This window comes from Hemitrygon akajei, chromosome 4, assembly GCF_048418815.1.
Source record: "Hemitrygon akajei chromosome 4, sHemAka1.3, whole genome shotgun sequence".
Lineage (NCBI taxonomy): Eukaryota > Metazoa > Chordata > Chondrichthyes > Myliobatiformes > Dasyatidae > Hemitrygon > Hemitrygon akajei.
The window spans coordinates 158646172-158667694 of record NC_133127.1 but is presented as its reverse complement, the minus strand read 5'-3'; the positions used below and the strand labels follow the sequence as shown (position 1 = coordinate 158667694).

The window sequence follows — 21523 nt, the reverse complement described above, 5'->3', positions numbered from 1 at the left end:
GAAACCAGAGGTCCATGAGCCAGACCTCATTGAAGGATCAGCAACTTTAAATTTCTTGGTGCTATTATTTTGGAGGTCCTATCCTGGGTCCAGCATGCAAGTGCAATTATGAAGAAAGCACAACAGCGCGTCTGCTTCCTTAGGAGTCTGCGAAGAATCAGCATGACATCGGAAACTCTGACAAACTTCTATAGATGTGCAGTATATTTTGACTGGTTTACATCACGGCCTAGTATGGAACCACCAATGCCCTTAAATGGAAAATCCAATAAAAAGTAGTGGTTACGGCCCAGTCCATCGCAGGTAAAGCCCTCCCCACCATTGAGCATGCCTACACAAGATGCTATCACGGGGAATCATCATCCATCATCAGATCCCCACCACCCAGGCCACGCTCTCTCTCTGCTGGTGCAATCAGGAAGAAGGTACAGGTTCCTCAGGACTCAACCACCAGATTCAGGAACAGTTATTATCACTCAACCATCAGGCTCTTGAACCAGAGGATAACTTCACTCAACTTCACCTGTTGCTCCATCATTGAAATGTTGCCAAAACATATGGACTCACTTTCAAGGACCTTTCATCTCATGTTCTTGATATTTATTGCTTATTTATTCATATTAATATTGTTTCTTTCTTTCTTTTTCTTCAGCGGTTTGATTGGGGCACGACTGTGCAAGCACATGGAGGTCAGCCAGTGAGAACATTGAGAGGAGTTTAAAAAGAAGACAGCTTTACAGAGCGGGCGACAGAGTAGAGTGAGACAGAGTAGGAAGGTTTGGCTCAATGGGGCTTCAGCAATAACTGGTTGAGGCGAGGTAGGTTATCTGTGTAGAATACAGACAGGAAGTATGTGTGTGAGGCCGGTTTTCTGTGCTCAGTGTCAGATGTGGGAGGTCCTGGAGATTCCCAGCCTCATGGACGGCCACATCTGTGCCAGGTGCATCAAGCTGCAGCTTCTTAGGGACCACGTTAGGGAACTGGAGATGCCACTCAATGACCTTCATCTGGTCAGGGAGATTGAGGAGGTGATAGAGAGGAGCTATGGTCAGGTAGTCACCCTGGGGCCACAGGAGACAGAGAAGTGGGTAACAGTCAGAAGAGGGAAGGGCAAGAGGCAGATGCTAGAGAGCACCCCTGTGGCTGTCCCCCTTAACAATAAGTACTCCTGTTTGAGTACTGTTGGGGGAGACAGCCTACCTGGGGGAAGCAACAGAGGTTGCGCCTCTGGCACAGAGTCTGGCCCTGTGGCTCAGGAGAGTAGGGAAAGGAAGAGGATGGCAGCAGTGATAGGAGACTCTATAGTTAGGGGGTCAGATAGATGATTCTGTGGACACAGGAAAGAAATGTGAATGGTAGTTTACCTCCCAGGTGCCAAGGTCCGGGATGTCTCTGATCATGTCCACGATATCCTGAAGTGGGAAGGAGAACAGCCAGAGATTGTGGTTCATATCGGTACTAACGACATAGGTAAGAAAAGGGAGGAGGTCCTGAAAACAGACTACAGAGAGAGTTAGGAAGGAAGTTGAGAAGCAGGACCTCAAAGGTAGTAATCTTGTGATTACTGCCTGTGCCACATGACAGTTAGTATAGGAATAGAATGAGGTGGAGGGTAAATGCGTGGCTGAGGAATAGGAGCGGGGGGGCAGGGATTCAGATTTCTGGATCATTGGGACCTCTTTTGGGGCAGGTGGGACCTGTACCAAAAGGACGGGTTGCACTTGAATCCCAGGGAGACCAATATCCTGGTGGAGAGTTTAAATTAAAATTGCAGGAGGGTGGGAACCAAACTGAAGTGATGAAGGGGTGGTTGGCTCACAAATAGAGAAAGCTTGGAGACAGTGCGAGAGGGAGGATAGGCAGGTGATAGAGAAGGGACACGCTCAGACCAATGGTTTGAGATGTGTCTATTTTAATGCAACGAGTATTATTGACAAAGCAGATGAGCTTAAAGCGTGGCTCAGCACTTGGAGCTTTGATGTTGTGGCCATTACAGAGACTTGGATGGCTCAGGTGCAGGAATGGCTACTTCAAGTGCCAGGCTTTAGATGTTTCAGAAAGGATAGGGAGGGAAGTAAAAGAGGTGTGGGCGTGGCACTGTTGATCAGAGATAGTGTCATGGCTGCAGAAAAGGTGGGAGTTATGGAGGGGTTGTCTACGGGGTCTCTGTGGGTGGAAGTTAGGAATAGGAAGGGGTCAATAACTCTACTGGCTGCTTCTTATAGAACATCCAATAGTAACAGGGACATCGAGGAGCAGATAGGGAGACAGATTCTGGAAGGAGTAACAATAACGGGGTTGTTGTGGTGGGAGATTTTAATTTCCCAAATATCGATTGGCATCTCCCTAGAGTGAGGGTTTTAGATTGCATAGAGTTTGTTAGGTGTGTTCAGGAAGGTTTCTTGATTACAGTATGTAGATAAACCTACAAGAGGAGAGGCTGTTATTGATCTGATATTGGGAAATGAACCTGGTCAGGTGTCAGGTCTCTCATTGGGAGAGCATTTTGGAGATAGTGATCACAATTCTATCTCCTTTACCATAGCATTGGAGAGGGATAGGAACAGACAAGTTAGGGAAATGTTTCATTGAAGTAAGGGGAAATATGAGGCTATTAGGCAGGAATTTGGAAGCATAAATTGGAAACCAATGTTCTCAGGGAAACGTACAGAAGAAATGTGACAAATGTTCAGGGGACATTTGCGTGGGGCTTTGAATAGGTACGTTCCAATGAGACAGGGAAAGGATGGTAGAGTACAGAACTATGCTGTACAAAGGCTGTTGTAAATCTAGTCAAGAAGAAAAGCTTACCAAAGGTTCAAAAAACTAGTTAATGATAGAAATCTAGAAGATTTTAAGGCTAGCAGGAAGGAGCTTAAGAATGAAATTAGGAGAGCTAGAGGGGCCATGAGAAGGCCTTGGCGAGCAGGATTAAGGAAAACCCCAAAGCATTCTACAAGTATGTGAAGAGCAAGAGAATATGACGTGAGAGAATAGGACCAATCAAGTGTGACAGTGAACAAATGTGTATGGAATTGGAGGAGATAGCAGAGGTATTGATGAAGGTAGTGCCGTATATGTAGTGTATATGGATTTTAGCAAGGCATTTGATAAGGTAGCCCATGCAAGACTTATTCAGAAAGTAAGGAAGCATGGGATCTAAGGGGACATTGTTTTGTGGATCCAGAACTGGCTTGCCCACAGAAGGCAAAAAGTGGTTGTAGACTGATCACATTCTGCATGGGGATCAGTCTGGGACCCCCATTCTTCATGATTTTTATAAATGACCTGGATGATGAAGTGGAGAGATGAGTTAGTAAATTTGCTGATGACTCAAAGGCTGGCGGTGTTGTGGATAGTGTGGAGGGCTGTCAGAGGTTACAGTGGGACATTGATAGGATGCAAAACTCAGCTGGGAAGTGGTAGATGCAGTTGAACCCAGATAAGTGTGAGGTGGTTCCTTTTGGTAGATCAAAGATGATGGCAGAATATGGTAATAATGGTGAGACTCGTGGCAGTGTGGAGGATCAGAGGGATCTTAGGGTCTGAGTCCATAGGGCACTCAAAGCTGCTGCGCAGGTTGACACTGTGGTTAAGAAGGCATACGGTGTATTGGCCTTCATCAACCATGGAATTGAGTTCAAGAGCCGAGAGGTAATGCTGCAGCTATATAGGACCCTGGTCAGACCCCACTTGGAGTACTGGGCTCAGTTCTGGTCACCTCACTATAGGACGGACGTGGAAACCATAGAAAGGGTGCAGAGGAGGTTTACTGGGATGTTGCCTGGATTGGGGAGCATGCCTTATGAGAACAGGTTGAGTGAACTCGGCCTTTTCTCCTTGGAACAGCAGAAGATGCGAGGTGACCAGATAGAGGTGCACAAGATGATGAAAACGCAATCCCATGCTCTGCTGCTCTCTAGAGCACCAAATCCCCTTATCTTCCCAAAATCACCAACCGTGTGTCCCAATACACAATCCTCTCTTATTTTTTGCTGCGTAAGCCCAACTCCTAATCTTTTTCCTCCCACTTCAAAGTGGACTCTCGCCGTTTAGCTCGGCTTCAAAAAGCCTGAATTCTCTTTCTCCCTTGCAAGACAGCGTTACTTTTCAGCAACAACACGAGAAAATACTGGAAATATTCAGCAGTTTACATATTTTGTATAAGGGGGAAAGCAGAGTTCTGGCTCTGCAAAACCTGCTCAAGACCTTACAACAGCAACCCACGCTTCTGAATCTAGGATACGGACCGGGATTTTAACGTCAGGCTGCAGTCTCGAACCCACTTTCCATCGAAGCGGTCACGTCAGTGAACTACGACACCCATAATGCCGGCGTTCGTCACGCAGGCGCACACGCATTCAGGAGCGAGCTTCCGCCGCGAACATGCACTAATTTCCGGTCACCTCGAGGTCCCGCTGCACTTGTCCTAGAGATGTTGAACCGAAGGGTCCTGACGGTCTTTAAATACATTCGGAGTTGTCGCTTGAAGACCCGGAGAAAGGTTTCCACCTCCTGGTCTCCCGTGGGGGCGGCTTTCAATGCCACGTCGTCGAGCAAAGTGGATTTTTTTGGGAAAAATGTGGTGAGTAAAACAGATTAGAAAGGAAAGGGTCGCGAGTTTGGTGTTCGTTAAGTGGAGGTTGCAGACAATTCGGCCAATCTTACCAGGGCAGCAGCGGCTGCACACGGCAAGATCCCGGAACGTAAAGACCAACGTGTGATTAGGGGCAGCCGGTCAGGCCTTTAAATCATGCCACCGAACCATTAATGGGCACACTCTGGTGTGTGGGATAGCAAACTAACGTGATGAGTAACTAATGAAAAAATGGAAACACTTAGGCAGTGAGTGCGGAGAAATAAAGTTGCTACTCTTGAGTCGATGACTTTTCGACAGATCGATTACCTTGTTTTATTCTATGGACAAGGAATGACTGCTCAGCGTGACGGGAAGCCTACAGTTCGTTTGACAGAACAAGTAGAACTGATTACAGCTGAGGAAATAGCATCGCATGCTTCAAGAAGAGGGATTTCTATTGGATGCGAACACTTTTATTAATTGCTCAGGTGCGATTGATGGATTTAGCGGGCAAGAGAGCAGTGTCCGTTTCCTTTACTATTTTATTATTACAGGTCAGTTAGTTTAACTTGGGGTGCACAGATTATTTAAATCAGTTCTGAGGACAGTGCGAACCGTCATTCAGAAAGACGCAAATTAATCAACGATTAGAAATGTCATGGGTATCAAGAGCTTGCAGATGCTGGAAACCTGAAATAACAGCCAGAAAATCTTGGCAGATCAGGCAGTACTGTGGTGAGAGACACTTGATTCTTCAAGTGATGACTCTTATTCAGAACAGACAGTGAAACAAATGATCCATTCATTAAAAAGTTTGAAAGTTGTAAACCTCAAATATTAACTCTTGTTTCTCTTTCCATAAAATTACTGAGTATTTTTGGCACTTCATGCTTTATTTTGGTGAAGGAAGGTCGTGTCTAAACAATTTGACAGAATATTTTGAGAAGGAAATAGGTCGACAAACCTAATGCATTTACTGTATTCTATCTGGCTTTCACTAAGCCTTTTCTCATTGCAGGCTGGTCATAAAAGTAAATGTACACAAATTTTACTTCATGTTTCCTTATTACATAGGAGATTATTTGGTTCATCAAGTCTATGCCAGATATCAGAGCAATTCCATCAATCTCCTTTCCATGCAACCTATTCTTGCTGATACTATTTACTCGCACATGATTTTCCTACATGTTAGGAGTGTTCATATATTTCTAGCATTGGGATGGAGTAACAATTGAACTCTGGTTCTTCCACCACATCAACCTCTGCTTTCACTGGGTCAAATTCAACTGAACGTAGGCGTAATTTCCACCACCAGACTCGCTTTCCTCTTCTTTCAGCATTTTGTAGGGATTGTTCCCTTCATTCTTCTGTCCCTGCTTGCCAGGGACTGAACTTTTTTTTTTTGGTAATTATGCAGTTCAGTAGACTGAAAGAAGTGCATTTGCTGTTCAAAATGTGGTATCTTCTATAATGGAGAAACCAAACACTGAGTGGTTGCTTTGCAGAGCACTTGTGTGCTCATGCTCCATGAGTTTCTGATTACCTGTCACCTTAATTTGCCATCCCACTCTCATTCTGACCACCTTTCAGTGACTTCCTGCACTGTTAAGATGGGGCCAAGGAATAACATTTCATCTTTTGTCTGGGCTCATTATAACATGCAGGGCTCCAGTAAATTTTCCACCTCTGTATTTATCAGGACTGGCCACTTTTGGCTGCAATAGCTATTTTCTCTTTTTCTTTGGTTTCTATGCCCTGATCTGCTGGGCACATCCCAGTAGACTATTCTTATCAACATTACAAAGGCAAAGGAATTTAACTGCCAGATTATTTTAGGCTAAAAGAGAAACTACTTTTTATATTTCATGCCTCAGCATGTATTAGCTGATGCACAGAATATGAAAAACAGAAGGGTTATGCAAGAACAAAAATATAAAATACTGGAGAAACTCCTCAGTATCTTTTGGAAACCGTCAACCTTTCCAGACAGCACTTTCAGTATTTTTTTTAGATTTTCAGGATTTGCAGTTTTAATAAGTTGCATGTAGTACTTGTTGAACCACAGCTTCAGTAATGTGAACTGTTCTAGTCACTAGGTGAAAAGTATAGTATGTTGCAGAAGAAATGTACAATGACGTTACCAGTACTAGAAAACTTTATTTGTGATAAGATTTCATAGAGTGGGATTTATGTTGTTTGGGATAGGACACCGAGGGGAGACTTAACAGTGGCCCAGATATAAAAAATAGGAAGGACGCAATTGCCATAACTATGGGATTAAATTACAGGAGCATGATTTAAATAAATTGAACATACAGTAGGCCCTCCTTATCTGCGGGGGATTGGTTCCGAGACCCCTCGCGGATACCAAAAAACGCGGATGCTCAAGTCCCTTATTTAACCTGAATCAGTACGGTGGTCTTTAGGACCCATCGGATCCCAGGACCTTACTTAACACGTTCAGTGCGGTGGACATTAGGACCCGGCGTAGCTCTGAATCCGCGATGTTTCTGTTCATGAAAATAATCACGATCGCGATTGAAAATAAGGTGGAAGTAATAAAGCGATTGGAAAGAGGTGAAACGCCATCGGTCTTTGGAAAAGCATTAGTCTACAGTCGGTTAATGATCGGAACAATTTTAATGGAGCATGTGAAAGCCCCTGCCCCGATGAAAGCTACAATTATTACTAAGCAACGCAGTGGTTTAATTATTGAAATACATGTGTTTCTTGTGTTTTATATGCATAGAAAGGTAAAATATGTACTATATACTAAGAAAAATGTTTGACTAATTAACGCTAAATAATACAGGATGTACCTGTTCCGACCTCAAATCTGACTTAAAGACAGACTCTGGAATGGAACTCATTCATAACCCGGGGACTGCCTGTACTTTTAAGTCATTTCTAGATTACTTATAATACCTAATACAATGTAAATGCTATGTAAATAGTTGTTATATTGTATTGTTTAGGGAATGATGACAAAAAAAATAGCCTGTACATGCTCAAGCAACGAGTGCTGGAGAGAGAACTTCCGGGTTTTCCCAATCCGCGGATAAGGAGGGCCGACTGTACATTAAATAGAAGGACTAGATGAGAGATAAGGAGAAATCTTTTCTTTTATAGGGTGGTAGAGCTCTGGAAATTGGGGTCTAAAAATCACTGCCTGGTATGGCGTTAGAAGCAGAAACCCCTGGAACTATTTAAAACTTACCTGGATGTGTACATTAGAGTTCTGACCTATAGGGCTTTCAATCAAATGCCAGAAGGTGGGATTAGCCTTGGTAGCTCCTTTTTACTTGCAAACGGGTGGGCTGAATGGGTTCTGGTGTTATAAATTTCCTATGTTTATTTTTAATAAGGGATGGGCAATATGTTTATGTGTAATTTTAATTGGGGTTTAAATGCCTTCCTCAGGAAGTTCTGCATTTAGTTATTGAAATTGAATGCCAAATCTGAATGAATGTTAAGATGCACATTGTTATTGAAAGAGGGTAGACCTGTTTTCCTGATGGCCTGGCAAACATTTGTCATTCAATCACCACAACTGAAAAGTTCTGTTAATTTATATCATTGGTATTTACAGATTCTTTATGTGAAAGTTCATTCCCTGTTTAAATTGCGTATAATTACCACTTAATAGTACTTAATTGCTTGCAAATCATTCGGAAATAATCAGGATATGAAATGTGTTACATCCATAGAATTATTTTTTTCAATACCTAGGTTTCCATGATAGCATGAAGTTAAAATGGAAAATCCCATTCCACAACCTAATTCCATTTTACAGCCTGAACATGCTGACTCAAAATTTTACTGAATGAGGCCTGTCATTCACTCCTGCTGCCAAACCTACATCTCTGAACCAGGAAGGCCAATTTTCCTCGGCTAATCAGTAAAGCCTTGAGAAGCAATAGAGCTCACATGTCTGGATGGGAAGGTTTAGTGGACAGAGCAAGTCTTATCTGATAAATTCTGGAAACCTTTGAGTTGGCAAAGTCCTGCCAACAGTTTTGCCAAGTGCTTTGAAAACTGAGACTTCTTGTAGTTACATTCATTCAATGCTATTTAAGAATGCAAGGAGAAGTATCAAATCAGTCCTTCAATCCTGCTGTGTTATTCAGTAAGATCATGGGTGGTCGAATCTTTATCTTCCACTTCATTTCCCAGCCACATAATAATATGGTTTCTTATTATATATATTCTTTCATATAATAATTTTCTCCTCATCTCAGCCATGTGACTATATTTAATCCCAATGTTTTGCCTCCTGTTTGTTTTTATAGCTGTTTGCTTGCTCTCTTACTGTTTTTCAGAGTGTATTTTAAGCCTGCTGCTCACCTTAGATGAGCCAGTACTGTCGTGCTTTAAAAGCTCAGTGCATTGTAGCTCATGTGAAATATAGTTTGTTTTGTGTGTTTGTAATTTATTTAAAGTGTCATACTTTTATTTTAAGGGTCTTTTTGGTGTACCTGAGCTGAGCTGCCCAGAAGGATTTCAGGTGGCTCAAGAAAATGCCTTGAAAGAAACTGAACATTTAGTGGAGCAGGCTTGCATCACTCCACCTGGTCCCCAGATTGTTCAAATCTTTGACAAACTTTCAGACTGTCTTTGCAGAGTTGCTGATCTGGTGAGTAGTGTTAACCACTTTTCAATGATATGTACAATCTGGCAATCACCTATTTTAAACTAGTTTTGCTTGTCCTTTGATTAGAAATGTGCTAATTAAAACTTTGAGCTATGCAGTTGAAACTTACTAGTGGAAAGCTACACAATAGCAAACTTTATATTCAGGCTAATTACATTTCAGGTTAACAATAAAATAGTTTATTGTGAATTTCTTAAATATTTGGAGTTAAGGGTTAAACTACAGGAGGCAATACTTGGAGATATGATGTGGTGGCAATTACAGAGACTTAGATGGCTCAGGGACAAGATTGCTTACTTCAAGTGCTGGGTTTTAGATGTTTCAGAAAGGACAGGGAGGGAGGCAAAAGAGGTGGGGTGATAGTGGGGACACTATCAGAGATAGTGTCACGGCTGCAGAAAAGGTGGACGCCATGAAGGGATTGTCTACGGGGTCTCTGTGGGTGGAGATTAGGAACAGGAAGGGGTCAATAGCTTTCCCAATAGTAACAGGGATATCGAGGAGCAGATAGGGAAACAGATCCCGGAAAGGTGTAATAATAACAGAGTTGTCGTGATGGGAGATTTTAATTTCCCAAATATCGATTGGCATTTCCCTAGAGCAAGAGGTTTAGATGGGGTGGAGTTTATTAGGTGTGTTCAGGAAGGTTTCTTGACACAATATGTAGATAAGCCTGCAAGAGAGGCTGTACTTGATTTGGTATTGGGAAATGAACCTGGTCAGGTGTCAGATCTCTCCGTGAGAGTGCATTTTGGAGATAGTGATCATAATTCTGTCTCCTTTACAATAGCTTTGGAGAGAGAGGGGAGCAGACAAGTTAGAAAAGCATTTAATTGGAGTAAGGGGAATTATGAGGCTATCAGGCAGGAAATTGGAAGCTTAAATTTGAAACAGATGTTCTCAGGGAAAAGTACGGAAGAAATGTGGCAAATGTTCAGGGGATATTTGTGTGGAGTTCTGCATAGGTACGTTCCAATGGGACAGGGAAGTTACGGTAGGGTACAGGAACTGTGGTGTACAAAGGCTGTAATAAATCTAGTCAAGAAGAAAAGCTTACTAAAGGTTCAGAGAGTTAGGTAATGGTAGATATCTAGAAGATTATAAGGCTAATAGGAAGGAGCTTAAGAAGGAAATTAGGAGAGCCATAAGGGGCCATGAGAAGGCTTTGGCGGGCAGAATTAAGGATCTTAGTGATTGTAATGATGACTTGCAGCAGACTGAAAAGCTTGAGCATGTAGATATTAAGAAAGAAGATGTTCTGGAGCTTTTGGAAAACATCAAGTTGGATAAGTCGCCAGGACTGGACGAAATGTACCCAGGCTACTGTGGGAGGCAAGGGAGGAGATTGCTGAGCCTTTGACGGTGCTCTTTGCATCATCAATGTGGACGAGAGAGGTTCCAGAGGATTGGAGGGTTGCGGATGTTGTTCCCTTATTCAAGAAAGGGAGTAGAGATAGTCCAGAAAATTATAGACCAGTGAGTCTTACCTCAGTGGTTGGTAAGTTGATGGAGAAGATCCTGAGAGGCAGGATTTACAAACATATGGAGAGGTATATAATTTGATTAAGAGTAGTCAGCATGGCTTTGTCAAGGGCAGGTCGTGCCCTACGAGCCTGATTGAATTTTTTGAGGATATGACTAAACACATTGATGAAGGTAGAGCCATAGATGTAGTGTATATGGATTTCAGTGAGGCATTTGATAAGGTACCCCATGCAAGGCTTATTGAGAAAATAAGAAGGCATGGGATCCAAGGGGACATTGCTTTGTGGATCCAGAACTGGCTTGCCCACAGAAGGCAAAGAGTGGCTGTAGACAGGTCATATTCTGCATGGAGGTCAGTCAACAGTGGAGTGCCTCAGGGATCTGTTCTGGGGATGCAAAATTGGGCTGAGAAGTGGCAGATGGAGTTCAACCCAGATAAGTGTGAAGTGGTTCATTTTGGTAGGTCAAAGATGATGGCCGAATATAGTATTAATGGTAAGACTCTTGGCAGTGTGGAGGATCCGAGGGATCTTGGGGTCTGAGTCCATAGGACACTCAAAGCTGCTGCACAGGTTGACTCTGTGGTTAAGAAGGCATATGGCATATTGGTCTTCATCAATCGTGGAATTGAATTTAGGAGCCGAGAGGTGATGTTGCAGCTATATAGGACCCTGGTCAGATCCCACTTGGAGTACTGTGCTCAGTTCTGGTTGCCTCACTATAGGAAGGATGCAGAAGCCATAGAAAGGGTGCAGAGGAGATTTACAAGGATGTTGTCTGGATTAGGGAGCATACCTTATGAGAATAGGTTGAGTGAACTTGGCCTTTTCTCCTTGGAGTGAAGGAGGATGAGAAGTGACCTGATAGAGGTGTAGAAGATGATGAGAGGCATTGATTGTGTGGATAGTCAAAGGCTTTTTCCCAGGGCTGAAATGGTTGCCACAAGAGGACACGGGTTTAAGGTGCTGAGGAGAGTAGGTACAGAGGAGATGTCAGAGAATGGTGAGTGCGTGGAATGGGCTGCCAGCAATGGTGGTGGAGGCGGATACGATAGGGTCTTTTAAGAGGCTTTTAGATACGTACATGGAGCTTAGTAAAATAGAGGGCTATAGGGACGCCTGGTAATTTCTGAGGTAGGGACGTGTTCGGCACAACTTTGTGGGCCAAAGGGACTGTATTGTGCTGTAGGATTTCTGTGTTTCTATGTTTCAATATATCAAATAGTTGATTGACCTGTTTCATAAATTTACACTGCCTATAAAATCATTTTGTTTGCATAATTGAAGAGCTGGCCAAGTGAATGATAGTTCAAAGTAAACTTATTGTACATAGCCCATAGAACATCATCATGGTTCACCAGCACCATTTTGCACAATAATAATTGTGGTATTTAGTGACAAGCTTGTATTACCTTGGAACTTTTCATATCTTGATTTGTAGGCATGTAAGCTGCTGCCTGCATAGTGGCCACTTCTATTAAATGATACTGTTTCTTCAAATCAGTAATAGTGACACCATTCTTAGGTGTTCCAATATCATACAATTTTTATCTCTACTGGACAAAAGGCTTTTTTAATCATTCTATTGTGAAACAATAGAATAAGATACAGGTATATTTTACATTCTTCTAACCATATACTTCATTATCAGAGAGTTGTTAACAGCTAGCTGGTTTGATTTGCACTATAGTGAGTACTTGGTCGAGGGGTGGAGTGGAGGGTCAAATTGGCTTGGAGTCCTGATGAAGGGTCTCAGCCCAAAACGTCGACTGTTTATTCATTTTCATACATGCTACCTGACCTGCTGAGTTCCTCCAGAATTTTGTGTCTGTTAAATTGGCTTAGAGAATGGATTCTACTGCATAGACTTATCATGGGCACACCTTTCCTTTTATTGTACCCCACTAACTCTCATTTGCTCTCTCCCTTCAATCCCTTACTACCCTCCCCCCACCATCTAACCGCCTCCCAGTCTCAGCTGCAGTCATTAAGTCATGAGCTTTAAGTCATTGTCAACAGAAATCTGTGAAAGGATGGGCGAAGAAAATAAACTCCCACAAAACAAAGGTCTCCTATTGACATTCCTCTGGCAATAAAAATCTGTGATAAGATTCCAGAAAATGGGGAGCTTCTCCGTAACTTGGAGGCTGCCGTTCATCTAGTGGATGAAATTCAGCATTGTCTTTAGTGCATCAATGTCATACGTGGAAAAGTGGCTTGAAGATCAAGACTTTCAACGTGGCATGAAGTTCAAGTTCTGCCAGGAAGCGCTGATTCCCTGCTCTCCTGTATGATTTTGAGGGTTGGACTACTAGACACCTCAAGGTATATAGCAGTGAGAGGGAGGGTGAGATAGAGACTGGCAGGTGATTGGTGGAACCAGGTGAAGGTGGGAGGAAGGTAATGGGCAGGTGGAACCAGATAACATGATGAGCCTAGGTAATGATTGGGAATGGAAGTACTTAACAAAGGGAGAGAGACCCTGGGTGGACCAGTGGGAGTGGGGAAGGAACATGGGGAGTAGGTTATCTGAAGTTGGAAAATTTATTGTTCGTGCCATAAGACTGTAGACTAATGAAGAACCTGGAGCCTCAGCTTCCTTTGTTGGGAACGTGGAAATCGACAGAAAATAGGAAGGTATCACCTTCAAAGCTACACACCCATCTACCCTGTCAAGTAATTCCTGATGCACGCGTGGTGGAATGTGTGAAGCCAAATTTCATCCCATGGTTCTCATGGAGCAAGTCATTCTTGACCATGAGGGGCTGCTGAACTAGAAGATTAATTTATTTCTTTGCAGTCAGGTGAACAGAGTACAGTGATGTCACGTTCATTTGCTTCTGCACCACTTGGCTTGTTTTAGTTATGTTGCTTCGGGATTCATGGAGTGAGTTTTCCTATCAAGAATGTGATAGTTTTGTGTCTCAGCAAATTTCTCTGCATTAATGGTAATTGCATTTGAACATTGATTCTATATATCCATGTATACACAGCCATGAGAAAATGGCAGAAGTGAACCATATCACAGATGTCCACCTACCCACCCAATTGGCATTTTGCTTCATCTGTGGCAGAGTTGCTTCCTACATTAACTTAATTATCTACTCAGAGTCACTAAACTGGAGCAGAAGAAAGTTATTCTCAATCCTGAGACGTAGCAAAAGAAGAATGTTTAAAATATGTTGCTTGTAACAATGTTCACATACAAATAGAGAGAGTTATCTTTAAATCTTTTTTGAAATAACAGTTATTTTTTAACCACTGTTTGGCATTGGGCTTTAGTCTTGAATTGTACTGATACATTGCTTAAAGCCATCAGATGGAACTTTTGTTCATTATAGTGGGCTGAACTTGGTATCTGAACATGTCCCACAACTTGCTGGCTGTTTTTGTTGAAAGACATCTGCTTGGGCTGCACTCTGCTATGTTGGGAACCCCTGCCCTCCCCACTAGTGCTCCTGGAACAAAGAATCGCCCAGGGATCAGTATGGAACATAGAGGTTGTTTGAGGGTTGATGTTGGCTAGACAGTGGCAATCAGTGTGGCCACTCAGTTATGAGAAGTGGATCTTAGGCCTGCACCATGGCTAGGCGAGTGAAGCTAAATGGTGGGAACTGGAAGCATCTGCTCCATTTGTCAAGCAGATCATCTGAATCCAATATCCCTCATGGCCTCTTGTTGGATGCAATGGAAATTGCTGTCTCCTCTTTGTTTGGCTTCTCAGGTCTCTACAGCCCTGATTTTTGCGAACAAAATCAATGGCCTGTGATGAGTTTTTAACATGTTACCATCGGGTGCTTGGGATTTGAGTGAGGAGAGGAACTGTAGCATCAGTGGAGTCTGCAAAAGGACATAGCAGATGCTGCTATCCCCTACAATTGCCAGTACTCACCTGGGCAGTGTGCTAAAACCCACACTGCTTACTCTCCTCCACCACTGAGCTGTTGGCAATTCATTGCTCTGAAAGTACCTGTGGGGTCAGTGGTTTGGTTCCAAGTTTCAAGGAAACATAGCGCCGTCAGTGGCTTTTCTTTCTATGTATAATGCCGTGACCTAATTTAGTGCTGATTCCATTCACATTCTTGTTCCTGAGAATGCATCCTGATGATAAGGAAGTCATTGGTGTCTGGAGTTCTCATTGACAACTTATTTTGACATGCCTGGATAAAGTTTTCCTTTGATCTTTGTTAAAAAAATTTGTTTTTGCATTTTATATCTTCAATAATTTTGTTGCCTAGTTATTTAATACTTTTTCTTCTTTTTAAACATTAACAGATTATTTTAAATTTTGACCACTCTGTTCTCCTTTAACAATTTTTTTTGGGAAGTGATATAGCCTTCTCTCTGTATTTGTGAGAAATACAAACTGTAAAGTTTAATGCTAAGTTTGATATGTTTGTACAGAGAAATCAAGGATTACATATTTCTATGCAATTTGTTTGTGATTATAGATGATGAAATAACGTGATTTATTTCACTGATTGCTCTTTTTCTTTCTTACTAGGCAGATTTCATTAAGGTAGCACATCCAGACCCTTTGTTTCGTGAAGCTGCAGAGACCACCTGTCTTACTGTTGGCACGATGGTGGAAAAGTATGTTTTCAGAATTCATGGTCTGAAAATTGTTTGTTTAGTTTGAAGACTACTTCTATGCAATAACTGAAAATCAAAAAATTTATTCCTCTCCTTAAATGTAGCAAGAGTGGAGAATACTTCAGGTTTATGTGTAATGTTGGTCCGTCAATCAAGTGACAGTTCACATGGGGTTATTAAACAAATAGGTTGCATTCACAAGTGTAACTTTGTCCTTGGCAGTTGTCTAATTGGAGAATAGTTTCTACTTCTCTCAGGTCTATTGTTTTAATATACCATCCAATTGATTTTCAGACTCCCTTCAATTCCACCAAGTAGTTTATGACCACCATGTGTAGGTTTTGTGGTGCACTGCCATAGTTGGGACCCCACAAAGCTGCTGCTGCTGCTACCCATGTTCTATTGCCTCATTGTTGGTGAAAGGCATCTGTTTCTGTTGCTTCCTCTGGAGAACCATGAGTGAAGTGCCTGCTGGAACTATTGGACAATTGTTGCTTTTTACAAAATGAGCTCATCTTTAAAGTAAAAATCCTACTCACACCTTGCTCATTTATTTGTAAACATGAAGTCTGCATAACCTTAACCTGTCTCCTCTACTTTTAAACTCTTCTACCATTGGAAAAGGACCTGATTATTCACCCTAACGATGCCCCTCATAAATTTATAATGTCACATTCAATTTTCTGTGCTCATGAGAATTGTCCCATTCTATCCAATCTCTCCATGTAACTAAATCCGTGTGCTCCAGCCAACAGCTTGGTAAATCTCTTCTGCACTTTTTCTGCATCTACCGCATCCTTTCTACAGTGTGGTGACCGGAATTGCACAGAATAACCAGTGTCTTGTACAGCTGCAACATGATATCCCAACTTTTGTATTCAATAGTCTTTTTTTTCCAGTTCTGATGAAGGGTCTCGGCCCAAGACGTCGACTGTTTACTCCTTTTCCATAGAAGCTGCCTGCTCTGCTGAGTTCCTCTAGCATTTTGTGTGTGTTGTTTGTATTCAACACCCATGCTGATGAAAGCAAGCAAGCTAAGTATTTTCTTCACTAACCTATCCACTAGTGCTCCTATTTACAGGGAGCAATAAGTTTGCACCCTAAGCTTCAGCACATGTCTGTGGTCCATATTATTTATTGTCTGTGTCCAGTCAGTATTAGAAGACCCAAAATGCATTATCTAACACTTGACTGGATTAAATTCCATCTGCCGTTATTCCTCCCGACTTTCCATCTGATCCATGTCCCTGCAACTTAGGCAACCATCTTCACTATCTACAGTTTGACTAATCTTTGTGTCATCAGCAGACTTACTTATCATACCACAGAGCATTTCATCCAGGTAATTTAGACAATTAGCAATGGACCCAGCTTCAATTCCAATTGTTTACTACTAATAAGGGCTACAGAAGATGCAACAATTTCCCTTAGAGCCCCAACAATCCTATTTGATTCCCTTGCAAAACTGCTTTAAACCACCCTGCTTTGGTCCCCCTCTAGCTTAAATGCAACCTATCCTTCAACAAATTACTCTGGTCCCAGAAAAGATATCAAATATCTGAAGCACTCCCTCCTGTACCAGGTCCTTAGCCATACATTTAGCTGCTTCTAAACTCACTACCTTGTGCCCTTTTGGTAATTGGTGTTGAAGGAACTCCGATCTCTTTGCACATTAACATTTCCCAATGTATCACTATTAAATAATATTTTGCGTTTTTGTTTTACCTATCAAAGTGAATTGCATCATCTTGCACCTTGTCCATGTACATTCTCATCACAATTTGCAATCCCACTCAGTACTGTGTTGTCAGCAGATTTAGACGTAATACATTTGGTTTCCTCATGCAAGTATTTGTTATCCATTGTGAGCAGCAGGGGCTCAAATATAGATTCCAATAGAATCCCAGCAGTACCCCATTAATCACTGGTATCCTGAAAAAGACTCATTTATTCCTGCTGTCAAACAATTTGCAATCTATATCAGAATATTATCCTCAGCGCTCTATACTTTAATTATTTTACACTAGTCTCTTAGGTTGTACTTTATTAAAGACCTGATAATCCAGAATGAAAAAAATGGAACAGGAGCAGACCTCTTGATTCTGCTTGGCCATTCAGTATGATTCTGATAGATGTATCCCAGGCTCTTCTCTGTACCACATATCCATAATCCCCAATCTGCTGATCTTTCAAAACTTGCGGTTGAAATGCTTTCTTTAAGTGAACTTCCACAGCTCTCTGTGATAGAGAATTATAGAGATTCACAATCCACTGTGAGAAGAACTTCTTGGTTTTAAATGATAGGTCCCTTATGTGAAGTGGCAGATGGGGTTCAACCCGGAGAAGTGTGAGGTGGTACAGTTTGGAAAGACAAACTCCAAGGCAGAGTACAAAGTAAATGGCAGGATACTTGGTAGTGTGGAGGAGCAGAGGGATCTGGGGGTACATGTCCACAGTTTCCTGGAAGTTGCCTCACAGGTAGATAGGGTAGTTAAGAAAGCTTATGGGTGTTAGCTTTCATAAGTCGAGGGATAGAGTTTAAGAGTCGCGAGGTAATGATGCAGCTCTATAGAACTCTGGTTAGGCCACACTTGGAGTACTGTCCAGTTCTGGTCGCCTCACTATAGGAAGGATGTGGAAGCATTGGAAAGGGTACAGAGGAGATTTACCAGGATGCTGCCTGGTTTAGAGAATATGCATTATGATCAGAGATTAAGGGAGCTAGGGCTTTACTCTTTGGAGAGAAGGAGGATGAGAGGAGACATGATAGAGGTATACAAGATATTAAGAGGAATAGATAGAATGGACAGCCAGCACCTCTTCCCCAGGGCATCACTGCTCAATACAAGAAGACATCGCTTTAAGGTAAGGGGTGGAATTCAAGGGGGATATTAGAGGAAGGTTTTTTACTCAGAGAGTGGTTGGTGCGTGGAATGCACTGCTTGAGTCTGTGGTGGAGGCAGATACTCTGGTGAAATTTAAGAGACTACTATACAGGTATATGGAGGAATGTAAGGTGGGGGGTGTTATATGGGAGGCAGGGTTTAAAGGTTGGCACAACATTGTGGGCCGAAGGGCCTGTTCTGTGCTGTACTATTCCATGTTCTACAGTGAGAGGTTCAAGATCAATAAACTTCAACCGATAAATTGGATTAAATTGCCTGCTCTAATTCCCTGTTGGGCAGAGTAAATGTGAAACAAAACTATTAAGTTCTGTGTTTCTTAGGTCTTTCAAGATGGTGCTAAGTGAAGAACGGCTTTGAACATTGGGGGTTCTGTAAGTGAACAAAGTTCAAGATAATAAACTATCTTGAAAACTTAAAGTAGACTGTGTCCAAGCCAGCAGTGAGGTTAATTGTTTTTTTTGCAAGTCTTGGAGTAGTTTGATTGTTATTTGACGAACATGATGGTCTAACTATATTTTTAAAAATTATATTGAGGTTGACCATGACAGAATTTGTTGGTGGGTTTCTCAAGTGGGAAGTTTCATTATTGAGCTGGTGAAATTTATTATCTGTGCAAAGTTCAGTGAATCGTGTATTGTATGTGGAGGGGCAGGGACAATTAGTCAAGAAGAGATTGAAATAATGAGGACTATATCAAAAGAGTGAAAATAGGTTAAGTAGACTAAGCAACCATTGTAATTAAACCTCTCACAATGTGATTAAAACCTGTTTTTTTCCCCCCTTCTTAGACTGAACACTAATATTGATCTTTGCAAGAGTTTGAGAAACCTACTGAATGATAAGGAAGCCATGAATTCTCTAGATCCAGATACAAGGTATTCTTAAGTTCAGTTTTGTATTTCATTTTATCTCAATCTCTATGAAAATTGAGAACCTTTTCTCTAAAGGTTAGGTGAAGATCAGAATGTTTTGGAAACCGCCTTCCAGAAACCGTACTGCAATATCTTTGGGTTATTTCTAGATACTCTTGGAAAGTCAAGGCACTTGTGTAACCAAATTTTGAATCTTGGATGATGTAAAGTGTATTAATTGGCAACCAATTTTTAAAATTGAATCAGTCAGTTCATGACCTAAGCTTGTTGGTCAAACAATGTAAGCATCCTGGAAATTATTTCAAAAATCAGTGGCGATCTGATTTCATAATATTTTGTGTAAGTTGACATTCCTGTGATCCCAGTATTCAGAAAATCCCAGACAAATATCCCTATCCAAAAATCTGTCAATTATATAATAATGAAACGGTGGTACAGTGCAGCCACTGTCTGATTAGAGACTGTATTCATTGTCTCTGTGGAGTGGACTATGTGGATTTTTTCTGAGTGCTCCAGTTTCCTTTCTCATTCCAAAGAGTTGCAGATTAGTAAAATAACTGCCACCTAAATTGCCCTTGGTGTATAGATGAGTGGTAGAATCTGGAGGGGGGGCAATAAATATGAGATTAATGTAGGATTAGTGAAAATGTGTGGTTAATTGTTGTCATAGACTGAATGGCCTGTTTCTGTGCTGTAGGTCTTGGATCCTATGAAAGACCGAGTATCCTCGTTCTCCTCCCCTCCCCCCACCTTCAGAATCTCTGTTTTCAATAGTACCCAAGGCTTTAATATAGTTTTGAATGTAATGTGCATATTTAAAATGTACTATTTTGACTAGATGGAAGATGTGTCATAATATTTTGCTTTATAAAAAAAGATAATGTCGGTCAATAATTGTACTATACCACTACATCAAGATTGTTTCTTCATGTTGCAGGAGAGTGGCAGAGCTTTTTATGTTTGATTTTGAAATCAGTGGAATTCATCTGAGTGAGGAAAAGGTAATGGTTATAAGAGTATTGACTATTGCAACATTTTCAGCACAAGATATAAATAATTACCTGTCCCAGATTTAAATTAAGTTGTACTTCAAATTGATTATTTATTGAACTGTAGCGACTGTAGTTGTGTGGAGAAATGCAATGCAATAGACAGCTTGTATGAAGTTCCAACAAACTGCAAAGTATAATGACCAAAAACTTGATTTTTTTTTAAGGATGCAATATTGTCCAAAGCCTAGAACACTAAGTAAGATTCTAGTTTAAATATTGACGTGGGATGTTCTGCTGCATGCATTTTGTATTGGAACTTGCTGTTCATGAAAGAAGGAAGTATACAAAGCAGAAAGGTGCTATCTTGGTCTCTTCAAAATATATTTTTTTAAAGGGGTATAGTTAGGGTAAATACAAGCATGCTTTGAGGTTGGGTGAGACTAGAATTAGAGGTCATAGGGGAACATAAGGGGGATCTTCACTCAGAGAGTGGTGAGAGTGAACAAGCTGCCTGCAAAAGTAGTGGATGCAGGCTCAATTTCAACATTAAGAGTAGTTTGGATAACTGCACGGAGGGGAGGGTTATGTAAGGCTATAGTCCAGGTGCAGATTGATGGGACTAGGCAGAATTATAGTTCAGCATGGACTAGGCATACAGGTATGGTTGAACAGCAATTAAACTTGAACTTGAATATTTGGTTCACATTTTCAGTTCACTAATCTTTTATACTCAATAACATTTTGTACTTGGGTTTTAATACACAGATTATTATTTTTCTAAATTTTATTCGTTCCTTTGCTACTTTCATTTCTTCAGCAGTACCATCTCCTTTTTTTTCTACATCCCTAAGGAAGCATACTTAACCCTGGCACTGGGCAGGCAAGAACGCCCAGAGATACATTTTCACTGCTCCAGAGAATTGTATCTACCAATCTAACTGCATTGCGTTCATATTTACTTCCAATCCCCCACCGTCTTGTATGGCATTGTAGTTGCATGTGATGCAGGGGTTTCTTGCATTTGAAATCTTCTTTTGAAAAACATTACCTGCTTGCTTGTATCTCCAATTAAAAGCACTACACGCATTGAAGCCTGTAATATTGGCATGCTTACAAGTTCTTTATGCATGAACCAAGAAATTCCCATTGATTCATTTTATTTAATGGAGCTAGTGGACTGGAATTCATGAAATTCTATAATCACACATATCAAATAAATCTTTTAGTTCTGTAAATTGCCTTCAAGCATCTTGCTTATCTTTACCTTTGTTATATCTGTATCTTATACTTTTCACAAACATAATTAAATATAGCACAAACAAGAGAAAATCTGCAGATGCTGGAAATCCGAGCAACACACACAAAATGCTGGGGAACTCAGCAGGCCAGGCAGCATCTACGGAGGGAAAAAAAGTACAGTTGACATTTCGGACTGAAACCCTTTGG

General features: G+C 41.4%; 1 protein-coding gene across 2 annotated transcripts in view; it reads left to right on the top strand.

Annotated features, from left to right (window-relative positions):
* The first annotated feature begins 4382 nt into the window (after positions 1–4382).
* LOC140726841 (mitochondrial intermediate peptidase-like) overlaps positions 4383–21523 on the top strand; it is an 82032-nt gene continuing 64891 nt past the window's right edge. The window contains exons 1-5 of one of the 2 annotated variants that reach the window (XM_073043733.1): positions 4383–4585; positions 9039–9212; positions 15219–15307; positions 19002–19088; positions 20023–20086. In XM_073043733.1, the coding sequence (XP_072899834.1) occupies positions 4436–4585; positions 9039–9212; positions 15219–15307; positions 19002–19088; positions 20023–20086 (564 nt within the window). In that variant the 5' untranslated portion in view covers positions 4383–4435. Of the gene's footprint in view, positions 4586–9038; positions 9213–15218; positions 15308–19001; positions 19089–20022; positions 20087–21523 lie in introns of those variants that run through there. The other variant, XM_073043734.1, reaches the window with a different exon arrangement.